Below are 13794 nucleotides of genomic sequence, written 5' to 3'. Positions count from 1 at the left end.
GATTGAAACGCTGTTACTTTTCTAAACGTTCTTATCTAGTGCATTTGTTATAACGCAATTATCTATACCTAAAACTAAATAATTGAATGTCTGTAAGATGAAAGACAATTCTCATTTCCTACTTATATGATATATCCTTATTTTGTTTAAATGTGTTGCATAGTATCATGTCAATTGAAATATATATAATGTATATTGTAAGGGAGCTTGTGTGTTTGTATGCATTATTGGTAATATCAGAGATTGTATTGACTTAGCGTTACGTAAATATAACCTTTAATCATGATGTATAGATGCCATTGTGGACATCAACCAATCACAGTAAATGCATACCATGTCATCGGATTTAATTTTACATTATCTTACTATAGTAATGTTAAGAAACATTCACATAACATTATCTAATTCATATATCAACATAGGTGCAGTTATTGGAAAAGAAATGTTAGTATATTATGAAGTGGAAAATACAGGAACAATTAATGAAACATATGAAGTAGCGATTACAGACGACTCTACTGCTGTTATTGTCTCATTATTAGCCTTTAATGAATATTATGATAAAACCAATACAAATAAAACAATAGGAAAAATACTTCATATAAATTCAATTGGAAAGCTTCTTTCACGCAAAGGTTGAGACCAAATGTTATCTTTGTAGTTGAATAATGTATTTACGTGCATGTGGTAAATTCTAAACTGTTTTAGTGTGTATGTGTTTTTGTGTAGAATAGTATAGAATATTATTCAAATTCAATATGGTGAGTGGAATACTCCTTGTGATTAATAGTGATGAAAGTGGCGTAAAACACCAATCAAGCAATCAATCAATCATTTAGGCTTAAATCTTGGAGTAAAAAAATGCGCATTAAACCTTAGAGGAAAGAAATGAAAAATGAACTACCTAGACTAGACAGGAACTGTTCAATATTAATCAGACTGCAGGGTAGTGCAGTTTTATTGCCACATTTCTACTTAACAGTATGCTTATTGAAAGCAATAAGATTTTCTGAATGATGACAAAAAAAAAACGTTTATCTGTAATTCAATAGTTTTTGCTAAATTTGCATTGTATTGCCCCGCCACCCCTTCTATTTCCTACAATTTCAAACTAGAAATCTTGCATATTGCAGAACATAAACACACAAACTACTTATGAACATCTTGCCGAAAGTTTGATTTCAATGAGTTTTATTTTTATATAAAATGTGAGGTAGGTCACCGAAAACAACACTTTATAAATTTCGTTCGCCCGAACAGCTTTTCTGGATGTTCCTTCATCAGGATCGCTCAGACCAAAACATTTGAATGCTACGGATTATAAATAAGTAATTTGTTTAGGAGCTATTTGACGGGCATAAATACAATAACCAAATTTATCTAAGGTCATCTTTGCCTGAAGGAGTTTTAACCTTCGCTTCTTAATAATTCCTGTATTTATCAACGGACAAGTTCATTTTGCAATATTGTTAATAATGTTTGGCTAAACATCCTATACATGATACATGCCTTACTTACTCCCTCTTACAATCTCAAGATGAATTTATTTTGGATAAACAACAAAAAACTGTTACTTCCTTTAGATGAAAAAAAAAACTTTCCCATGGTTTCAGTCGGGTAGTAGATTTGTTTCGAATTTGAATTTGAACTGGGCATTTATATTTTTGATATTAAGTTTGACAATCAAATAATTTAGAAGAAATTATATTTAAACCTTAATTCTTATTTCAGATAAAATTTGAATACCTATATCCCACGAACCTTTCCCCCTCCTTTTACACATGTATTCATGAATATCAAAAAACGTTAAATAAGATACTGATTAAGATTTTAAACCTCCATTGAACAAATAAGCATAATATAAAGAGGGATAACAATAATAATATAATTTATAACAAATATAAAAATAAGGAGATGTGGTATTATTTCCAACGAGATATCTGTAAAACCTCATCAACGATATCAGTCTTACAAATTTGTACGCCAGACGCCCGTTTTGTCCTCATTTGACTTATCAGTGGCGCTCGAATCACAGAATGACTGAAATCGACACTTCATATGTTTTTCGGTCCCCATCACGAATTGTTTGATTGATACGATGTGTCGGTGTCCCAATTTACTAGCGACATGTTTTCGCGGTCTTAGAACTTTAGATAGCAGTAAAGTTATCTGATCTGTAATTTTACCGAATGTGTCCTGTTTCCGATGATGGCTAAGTGTCGATTCGTATTGCAGTGATGCGTTCATAGCAGTAGACGCTGAACCTGTCGACGCTACCGGGCAATCCTCTGTTGAAGTTTACAAAATTTTTTTATTTTTTGGTTGTAACCTTGATTTATCATTTCATTATTGATTAATAAGATTTGAGCAGCGATAAACTACTTTCGCCTAAATTGCGCACATTTTTTCGGATTGGATTTTACTTTAACTTATTTTAACCTAGAGCGACAAAAGAGTCTGATGTAGACGAAACCCACGATTGGCATAACAAATTATAAGCATGAATCATGATTTTAATTCCCCATTTCAATGTTTGAAAAACATTCTTGAACCATAATAGTCATATTTAATTTGTGATGTACTAAGTCGGTGTGAATGGGGGAAATATAATATGATCGAATCTGGCTCACTTCTTCAGAGATAAACACAGGTATCATTGGTGAATGAAATGAAATTAAGTTTTGTTTAAATACATTTGCTACAATGTATCTTTCTATTACAATACTTATGCGTTCATTAGGAAGATATAATCAACAAAGATATTTATGGATGAATGAAATACATATATATTTTATAAATAAAGGAATTACTAATTACTTTATCAATAATTGTAGGAAATTTAGCATAACAGTATACCTGGGTAAGACATCAGAAATAACTCAAAGCATTTCTAAAACTGTTCTCGTAAGTATAAAATCGCTGTGTATGAGGTTTAAGCATACGTTCCTGAAATTTGCCATTTACAAATGTCTCTGACGAGTCTTTTGTAGGCGTACTAAATTATAATCCTTGTATCTATGATGAGTTTATTTGCAACCACTGGGTCCGTGCCACTGCTGGAGGAGGTAGATTTAATAGCAAAAAACCTCATATCAATTATATATATGATTAAAAACTATCCAACACAACAATTATCTTTTTTGATTATTTAAGGGATGAAAAGTACCATACAAAGTCACCAGAACAATTCTACCCAATTTGGAGTGGCATCATGCTGCAACTTACAGTTTGCCAAAAAACATATGTAGATAACTCTATCAGTTAACAAGGAGTTGCGAAAAACAAGCAAAATTCAAAATTTAAAAGATGACATTGACATTTGAACTTGACATAAATTTCCAGCTTTTTGAACAAGGGCTTCATATCAAAAGCATCTAGGTTTATGTGCTACATTAAATATTACTCATGACAAACACAAAATAGGGAAATGACACTTATTACATCTAGCCGGTCCACTTTTGTCCAAATGTAACAGATCATCCTGAGAAAAGGACGAACATTTTGCAGATAAAGTAAAACGATGACTTTCACGCTTTCTGAGAAGCTATATAAAAACAGTTTACGGGAAGTTAACTCCAATATGTTTTTTTTTTTCGTTAAAAAGTATGAGTTTCGAAACGCAAAAACTGTTTGATATCATACACGAAATATCTTACCAACATGTTGCGAAACAAAAGCGACATTTCAGAAACAAAAGTGTCGGAAAAAATATAATAATCAGAACTCAGAATGTCTTTCCACGGATAAGCGATAAGACCTTATTATTATACGCTTTGTCCTGTATAGTACTTGTATACGTACCATAAAAGGTATTCTATTTTTTCAGTCATGTTTTTCCTATTTCGCAGTTAGAATGGGAACAAACAATTAACTATTTCTCACATGTGGAATTTATCTTTGAAGATGACTGACATTGTAAGACCAGTGTGCACAATTGTATCATTGAATGGAACTTGTAGTCGTTCTTCGTTGAATACAGCACAATGCCATAATTATCACTGGTTCGTAGATGCTAGTATAACTTTCGAAGGAACTGAGTTAGAAAATATTACTTCATCTGTTGGATCAGCAACCGAATTGTTATATGATGATATTTCAGGTCTGAGGCACGGTCCTGTGAATATCAGTATCAGGTATGTTTTGTTTTATTTTAGAGAAATGACTCACACAGTGTGTCAAATAATATACACATTTAATATCTAAGCAGGGAATGACTTAAGTGTTTGTCTGTACTGTATAAGTAATCAAAAACCAGTTTTACTTCAAACCTGTTGCCAAATAAAACGTTTGGGTTTATTGTTAGCGTTAGATATTATATTTATTAGCGTAGAAGAAAATTATATTCGTATAATGCATAATTTAGACCCAAATTGTATTGATTTTGTTGTAATGATTTTTCTTATATCATGTATATAGAGGAGACGTACGGCAGGCGTTATTATGATTGATAACATTGTACTATATTTTACAAATTATGATAAAAATTTGCTTTTATTGATAAAACATTTTAATTTTCATTTAAATAAAAAATGAGGCATTAAAAGAACAACCTGCATCCGCCTTAGTTAATGTATATATCCTGGAAAAAGTCGAATAACTATTAACATTAGAGAAACCGTGTATGAGAAAAGCATATGTGAGAGATTTGTATCTGGAAAGGCCATTTCAGTCATAATCAATTTAATATAAATTAACCTATACTCAGTCATGTTCAATATTTAAGTTTAAAGTTTGTCTTATCCACTGCAGTTACATCTGTACCGTTTACAGTCTTCACTCTCAAAATGCACCTACCCTTTACCACCAAAGACTCCATACAAACTAATATGCAAATTAAAGGAATAGATTGCTGAAAATATATGTCATGTCACACTGCGAGAAAATTTAAACAATATAACATATATATATATATACTTTAAAAATCTTTTTATAGAAAAAATAGGTTTTTTTAAATGGTTATAGCTCTGTAATCAAGTAAACAAAAATAAATACTTATATAAAAAGGGTAAACACGGAAAATATGTATTTAAATTTTTGACATTTTTACCTATTAAGTCTATTTGTTTTGTTCACACTTTGTTGTCAATGTAAAGGAATTTTATGCGACTGTCATACAAGTAAGAGGTTGAGCTAGCTACAAAACCAGATTTAATCCACCGTTTTTCTACATAAGGAAATGCCTGTACCAAGTCAGGAATATGACAGTTGTTTTCCATTCGTTTGATGTGTTTTACTTTTTTTTTTGCCATTTGATAAGGGACTTCTCGTTTTGAATTTTCCATGGAGTTCGGTATTTTGTTATTTTACTATTTGCACACCATAAAAAATAAATAAATATAGACAGTCACACATAAACCTGTGTAAGATCAATAATCGCCTAATTGTTAAAATAAGTTTAAATGAAATTCAATTTACAGGTAACAATGAAGTTGACATATATTAATAGGGAACATTATAGCAAATAAAACCTATAATCGTATTTAAACTTTAGAATGTAAGATACATGTAGATCTTCAACTGCAAAAAACCCGATTGTCGATGTTAAGCAATGATGATGATATTGTGGGTCGGATTGATTAAACATATTACTTCATTTTAATACAGAAGAAGTTGCTGTACACCCTCAGTCATTCTTGCTGCTGTCGACACTGATGGATACATAGCATTGAGCAGAATAGAATTGTCAGGTGGAGAAATTGTCACACCAATGGAATCTTTTGACATAGATGTTTCCATAATGGACAAAGACAAGACGGTAAAATAGTGATTTTAATTTCTAGAAAATAGTAGGATCTTGCTCTTTCCAACCAAAAATATAAAAATTGAACATGGATGACCAAAAATATCAAAAACTATATTTACAAAAGGTAGGTTTTGCTTGAACATTAACTTCATAAAGACTCGAATAAAATGATTCTTTTATCGATAGTCCTACGGATAAAAGGGACAATAGAAATTAAAAATATAAAAAGGAAAGACAAAAAGTTAAAAGACGATACACAATATTGTCTACAAAACATTACGCATTGTTACAGATCTCTACATTTTTGAGAGACTATGATAAGTCAGAAAAGGTGAAAAGGTAAACCATTATAAATGTTTTGATGTCTTACCATAAAGTTTTATTGATTCAAAAAATATCACACAAACAAACTTGTAAAAATGAGAATGTCCTGAACGCATTACAGTCATTCTGGTCGAGAACAAAATTTAGACAAACGCCGAGTGCAAAAATCATACTTTTTTTTTATTTATGTTTGACTTTAAGAGCATCATCACTGTGTTAAATGTATATCCACCAATAATTAATGCTATAAATATTACGGCATTTAAAACTTATTACATTTAGAAAACAGTGTTACCTTTGGCAGTCTTACTTGATCGAAATAGTCAATATTTAAGGCTTTTGTATTAAAAACTATGCAATTATGTTTTATATATTATTCCCTATTCGGCTGCTATTAGTACAGAATTGAACAAAACATTCATGAATATCAGGGCTGTATCGTGTAAACGTTCTGCAGTGAAGCATAACCCAAGATACTTTGTTGCAGATACATTTACTTTTTTTAATATTTCAAACTGAATATAAACAGTTTTTGTAGGATGCTAGTTATACAAGAATCGTCATAGCAGTAGTAGTGTGTGCAATAATTGTTGTTGTTGTTGTGTCAATTCTGGGATTCATTAAAAACAGTCTTCACGTGGTAATATAAATTATAATGTAAGCCAAAACACCACAGGTGGAATAGACAGAAATCAACCAACGAGCAATGCAGAATACCATTCAGTCAAATCAGTCGAGATCAGTGACGAGAAAGACAACATGTGAAATAAATTGGAAACCTATTCAATATGTAACGTTGCTATGTGTGTTTTACTTACATGGGAAAGTTGCTTAACATTTTATTTTTAAGATTCAGCAATTACTATGTCTTTCTTTTAATTGAAACTTTGAATGTGAATTTGTTTTATATGTACATTGGCTCTCCGCTGACTGTTCACATATTCATTTTATGATCAGATTTGTATTTCGTCTTCATAAATTGTGTTTAATTTTTAAAATACAACTGAAAATGTTTGCAAGTGAGTGGCTTTCTGTGTCACTTATGCCTATCAATAAAGGCGAGGCAAAATATATCAAAGGGACATTCAAACTCATAAGTCTAAAATAAACTGACAACGCCACGGCTAACAAAAGAAAAAGACCAACAGACAAACATACAAAACATTACACAATTCACAACATAGAAAACTAAATACTGAGCAACACCAACCCCACCAAACATTAGGGGCGGGGTGGGTGGGTTGTTTGGGGGTCTCAAAAGCTCCATGAAGGATATGCAGATCCTGCTCCACATATTGCATCTGTCATTTTGATAATGTAAATACAAACCGGGTGATGGGTTCTTTTTGGTACGCACATTCGGGGTAAAGGAGACAGCATTTCAGTGAAGAAAATTTGAATCTATCCGTCATGATCTTTGAAACAGATGATCCATAAAGGTCAATCAAAACGTGATGGAGACCGTAAAATTTACGAAGACATTTCAACTTCACCATCAAATTATCTAAAACAAAATGTTGAATGTGCTACTGATACTGAGGATATAATTAGTAACCCAAGGCATGTGTTCATTAATTTCGCTTCAAAAAATACGGTATTAACAATGAGTATAAATCTCGATAATTGTCAGAAGGTACTATAGATAAAAAAAATCCATATTCATATGTGATACCTTATCTGCAGATATTGTGTCTGACATAAACAAGTTGACCTTTTCATCAAATTTATAGTTTAACGACTTATGTTTAACACTGTCTCTATTCCTATTTTATACAACATGAATTGTGTACTGAAGTTCTTTTTTTTCAATTAGTATGAGTTAGGAGATGACTGTATTGTAGTTTAAGCTCCGATTGAATCAAACCACCAATTGATGCCGTCGGAGCTTACAGTACAATATTGTTATCTCCATTCTTAAAAAAGTGACAAAACACAATGACAAATCATACATTTGAATTTTGTCATACGTCGTGTGAGCTTGCGCGTACGTTTTCACGGCATCAATTCTGAAGTGATGCTATGCAAATTGGTGACGTTATTCTATCAAAATAAACGTTACAAACGATGTAGCATTAGAATAATGTATAGCAAGCATTTGATAAAAAAAGAAGAACATACAAAGGAAACAATCAAACCAGTTATTCGAAGGAAGACATATAACACAAATGCCAAAAGACAAAACTAGATCAATCAAATAAAGGCAACAGTAGTAAACCACTGTTCAATAGTCATACATCGACTTATCTAAAACAAATTCGGGTCACCTTGGGAAACACATCAACAATAAAAAGAAAACAACGGAACAAAAGAAACACTGACCTGCTACAAATACAATAGTATACTACACACTAGATACTCTAGACATTGAGCAACAGAACAATATTCAAATCGGAAAACGAACGGTCTAATTATAACAAATCATTTTACGAAAAATTATTATTATGACAGACATGAACCAACGACAGCCTATCTACTATAAGCTCCTGTCTCGGGCAGGCACATTAAGAATGTAACGGTGTTAAACATGTTTAAAGGCGTCAATCCTCCCATAAGCTGGATAGTATTGTAACGGCACAACATAAGAAGCTATAAAAATCTGTTGAAAAAGGGCTCATCAATTCGAAACAAAGCAGAAAAACAGAACAACAAAAAGTGGACGTGGCCGGGAATTTAAACATCCACACAACAAAAATGACACAAAGTACAGAATTGAGAGTACTCACAGTTACTGACAGTTACTTCAAAGCCCAAAAATCAACTAATAAAAAAAACATGTATCTAAGACTAAATAGAGAAAAAATAATAGCCTGTACAAATCGCTTTCTTTGAGTTATATTTGATTCTTCCTTCCTTCTGTTTTTTAAAGGGGCACTAGCTACGAGATATATAAAAAATCTAAAGAATGATTTTTTTTTGTTCAATCATTAATGAAAGTGAAATAGTGAAATAATAATTCGCTTTTAGCAGCCAGTATGGTTCAATTTTGTCAAATTAAGCTTAGAAACATTGATGATCATTATTCATTTGCAAGTGAATAATTCGACCTCATTGAATCCATATTCATGTGAACTTCAATTCAATCCCTTAGCTAGAGATGGATAACGCATTAAAAGTGCGTGTTCGGTTATTTCAAGGAACAAATGTCAACATTGGAAGTGAAACAAAGGTAATTCATTTGATTGAATGACCTAAAAAAATCAAATTGCACGAGTCTGCTTTCTATCGATATCTATATTTATGTTTATATCGCTTATATGACCATGACTCGATAGTTTAAAATTAGATGGCGTCAAGACTAAAATATACACGGAACGAGCTACATATTATCGAGCCCATGCCCTGTAAATTATTTATTTTAGACTTTTTATAATTTGGATAAATGTTTTACATGGTTATAAATCGAATATGAGAATTGGAGTCAAATCGGTGAACATGAATTTGACAGCTAGTGCCCCTTTAAGTAATAACTTAGCTAACATGAAACCTTGAGCTAATTGGGCTAAACAACTTGTTGCCTATAAGATACGGACTACTGGTGCAAAGTGTCTACCAATTATTTTGATTTATTATATTTTCAATTGGCGGAAAGATTCAATTGATCTCTGACAGTTAGGTTTTAATTATTTTTATGATTATTATTGTACTTGTAAATGAGTTGGTAAGCCACTTAGGCTGCTTTTATTGTCTTTAAAAGGCGCAGTACATTGAATTTGGTGCAATGATCCTGGTAGTACATGATCCACTTATATTTTCCGTCTTAACATAATTGATAGTAAACAAGGTCTACCTAACAATGAAATCTTTGACTTTGACCTGACAACGAGGATTAAAGACTGTAGTAGTGATAGGACGAGCAACTTTTATTCAAATGTTCACACATCTGAGTGAACATTCTGATAGTTTCTCTGCTGTTATTGGCAAATTGTTTTTTTTTAAAACTCCTTATAAGTTTTGTGTATGCCTCCATGACCAACTGCAGAATGTGCTGTTCTAATCAGAGGATAAAATTCATCAACTATACAATAATAAATAATTTCGTCTCCTTTTCAAATGAGTTTTTTAATTCCTGCTACATTCAAAACATCATACCGTCTTAAGAATTATTTTTGAAGTGCTGTTTTTGGAAATTTAATCGGCTTCTTTTAAATTACCTATAGTTTCTCTGTATCTTTCACGTGTGAATACTGAATTATTAGAAGATTTTATTGTCATCTCACAATTAATTTCTTTCATCATGAAATTTCTTTTTTCTACGATTTTTTCCATCTTTACACTTTAATTAGGACTACTACAACTGAACAGATTTGCTATCATATTTATCAAATAAAAAGTACTCACATGTTAGAAGTGATTTTATACTTTTGCACTTGGTAATAAATTGTTTAAAGGGAAAGTTTTGTTGTGAACAACAAATAGGAAAAGGCAGAATAATGATTTGTACAAGTTATTATCTTTCTCTCAATAAAAATTGGACAAGTAATTACTTGTACAATTGTATTTGTACAAATAATAACTTGTATGATTGCATCATACAAGTAATTACTTGTACAAAATGTTTGTACAGGTAATAATGTGTACAAAATAACAACATGTACACGACATATATAACCTTAACATTTAGCATGGTTTTAATGTAATGATAACAAAATCGATATTTATACCAATAAAAACAATATTCAAAGATATACTTAGAGTGTGAACTGATAACCGTTAAGAGTAATTTCATCTACAGCATTGATAAATTAGCACGGATCAAATTAATGATGTGCTATTCCGTTTGAAATAAATGTCAGGTGGCTTTCGTGTTTTTTCATGGCGTTGTTGGTTTCATTTTGACCTATGGATGAATGTCTCCTTGGTATTATCCGCCACTTTTTTATCATCAGTTATGCAGGAAAATTATGCCTGCTTGTCAATTATACGTGCTATACCACAACGAATGGCTTGTAAAAAGCTATGCTGAGAGTCGTCGACATAAACAAATAGTAAGTTATTTTGCGACTCAAAACGGAATGAAAATATAGCCTTTTTTAACAATATGTAGAAATCGTCTTGTATCATATAAAGGATTAAAATCGGAAACGGAACATAAACTTTGCCATATAAATTCGACTTATATCTTCCAACTTATGGAGAAAGGTGTTCACCAAATGTAAAAACAGAAATGTATAACAAAAATACCGTACTCAAAGGCAAATAAAAAAGGGAAAGTCCATTAACATTTTACAAAATCAAACGACATTACGACATTAATTATCTAAGATACCTGGGACGATCTCATTTCACAAAGGATTTCTATTGTCTACTTATTGTACCTCGAACTTAAATACCCGGTGTAGGTCTTTAAGTTGAGGTTCAATTTACTAAAAGTTAATCGGGCATGACTAAGTAGATACGGCCTCTTAAAATCAGGTGGTCCGAAATAGGATCGGGAAATAACACCCAGCAAAATACCATAATTTACAATTTTAGAAAACTTTTGATTCAGAGTGCATTTGGTTTCTTTATTATCTCCATTCAGTAATCAATCGGTGGAAATACTAACCTGTCCCGAACCGAGAGATGTTGGCTGCAATAGGAATTTCTTTAAATAAAAAAGTCCATATCTCATTTACTTAAAGTGGCCGTTATTGCTTGTAAATTCATGACGTTTTGTTTTTTGGCATTCGTCTACCGTGGAGAAAAATGAGGGAAGGAGGGCTAATAGCTTAGCTTACGACTTCGATCATAATTCAACTGTATTCTATTACGGCATACGTTTTACTTCTAGCGAACGCTCTGCCTTATTGTAAAAAGTGCCACTTTAAAATTATAATCATTTGCCTCAGGTTGATCCACTTTGCATCTCGTCGTAAATATGCATGACATATTTGCCACTGGACATAAAAGGAGCAATTAATTAATCAGCTTCATTTAGTGACGTATAATCATTTGGTTTCAGTAAATACTCGTCACCCATGGGGTGACTGGGGAATAGAAATATGGTCACTTGGTCTTTTTCCGACCGGCAGTAAAACGCTTGCCAAAGTAGGGCGTCCGTTTGGCTGTGCGGGATGTATCAAGTTTGCAGCCACGTCCGGTTAGATTAAGGACGTTAAATCCGATGCCTCGTGTACAGAAAGTGCCACGCTCTTTGCACGTTAAGAACCCTTGCAACAACTCTTTGAGGGATCCGTAGGTGGCTTGTTGCAAGGCAGAATTTCTGTCCCTATCCAATATATCCTCATTGTCCAGTGGCAATCCAAATTTCCCCGAGCATCATCCCAGATGGCCTTATTATTACAAAACCTACCTATTGTATTTATTGTTAACTTGTTTTCGTCCTGAACATTCATGAAATATTTGCCACTGGACGTTAAGCAACCAACAATCAATAAATCAATAAGTAATCGTCTCAAAAAGTTTTCCAATTTTTATATTTATTTTTTATTTAAGTATGATTTTTTAAGAGTAAATGTTTCTTCCATCATTTTTCTCTTTGCATTTAATCTTTTTTTAAACATTACAAAAACGTTGTCGTGGTACACATCAGGGGTTTCATTGTATCCTTTAGCAAAACTAATAGGAGAGGGGATAAGAACAGAAAAACGATCTTTACTGAGTGCTAATAACTCATATAATTAATGAAGTTTATTTATATCTCAGACTGGTATAATAGTTGCCATAAAAGCAAAAATGGACAAAAAAATGTTAACAACAATTTATTAAAGGATTCAACTTATTTTGGACGTTTCATTTATTTATTTTTTAGATATTGTTTTGCTAATCGGTTTCGTTATAATTTTTTTTTCATCTACAATTGTCCTAGCAAAAGTCACAAAAAATGTGTTAAAATCAGCTATGCGACTTATATGAAAAGATTTAGCTGACCTTTCTTGTTGATTACACATTTCGATCCTTCAACTCGTGCATAGATCGTTTCCCCCCCTGATGTTTTTTAACGTATAGATAGCGTGAAATTCTCACTACACCAGGAATCGGATATACATTCCTATTTCGATGGGACAAAATTGCGTATTTATATATCCGATAAGCCTAACGAACGCACCCATTTAGCAAGGGTATACTGTGGGACGGGAGAGGTCTCGAGATTTCAATATTTCTATACCCAAGTGAATCATTTGATTTTGAATAACAGGTGATAAAGATATACTGTACATTAATGCAAGAGTAACACAAATACACAGACATATCAAAACATTTATAGCCAACTTTCAGTCGTTTTTTTTTATAGAAAGATCCGTATACAGAAAAATAATCAGTGAAAACCGCCTAATGACTTAATAATAGTTATACGGAGTTAACTCAATAATAATTACCGTCAAATATTATATATCCCAAAAGTCACATTTGATTTAATACTATTTACCGTCAAAGATATCCCAACAATCACTAGTCTCTGGTTGAAAAATTTCACCTGCCCTATTTTAATTTTGATCGGTGAAAATTTAAGAAGTTGTAATACAAACCAGTAGAAGAAAAACACTTCACTGTATAATATAACGGTAAAATAAATGATGATAATGGATGAAGACCAGCGGCAAATAAAAAGAATATTCAGGACGATAACATGTAAATACAATACGAGTATTAACCCCGCTTTTTACTAGGCTGACACGCTGAGTCGGTATTTTTACACGTAAGTTCCCAAGATATTAGTTCGCAGGAAGAAAAGTCACCCGACCCGGACACATTTCCGACTCTGAGCCGACCAGTCTGTGCTCCTA

The 13794-nt window shown here is 32.2% G+C and overlaps 1 protein-coding gene across 7 annotated transcripts in view; it reads left to right on the top strand.

The window, feature by feature from the left end:
• The window catches only part of LOC127715706 (uncharacterized), a 235243-nt gene that overhangs the window by 112846 nt on the left and 108603 nt on the right, over positions 1–13794 (top strand). Inside the window, exons 18-20 of one of the 7 annotated variants that reach the window (XM_052221864.1) lie at positions 3904–4133; positions 5605–5755; positions 6606–6999. The exons of 3 other annotated variants lie outside the window; for them this stretch is intronic. In XM_052221864.1, coding sequence (XP_052077824.1) covers positions 3904–4133; positions 5605–5755; positions 6606–6716 — 492 coding nt within the window. In that variant the 3' untranslated portion in view covers positions 6717–6999. Of the gene's footprint in view, positions 1–2834; positions 2905–3903; positions 4134–5604; positions 5756–6605; positions 7000–13794 lie in introns of those variants that run through there. 3 more of the 7 variants (XM_052221861.1, XM_052221863.1, XM_052221858.1) reach the window with 3 other exon arrangements.

Source organism: Mytilus californianus, unplaced genomic scaffold (assembly GCF_021869535.1).
Source record: "Mytilus californianus isolate M0D057914Y unplaced genomic scaffold, xbMytCali1.0.p SCAF_9, whole genome shotgun sequence".
NCBI classification, from domain to species: Eukaryota; Metazoa; Mollusca; class Bivalvia; order Mytilida; family Mytilidae; genus Mytilus; species Mytilus californianus.
This window is presented reverse-complemented; position numbering and strand designations above follow the sequence as displayed.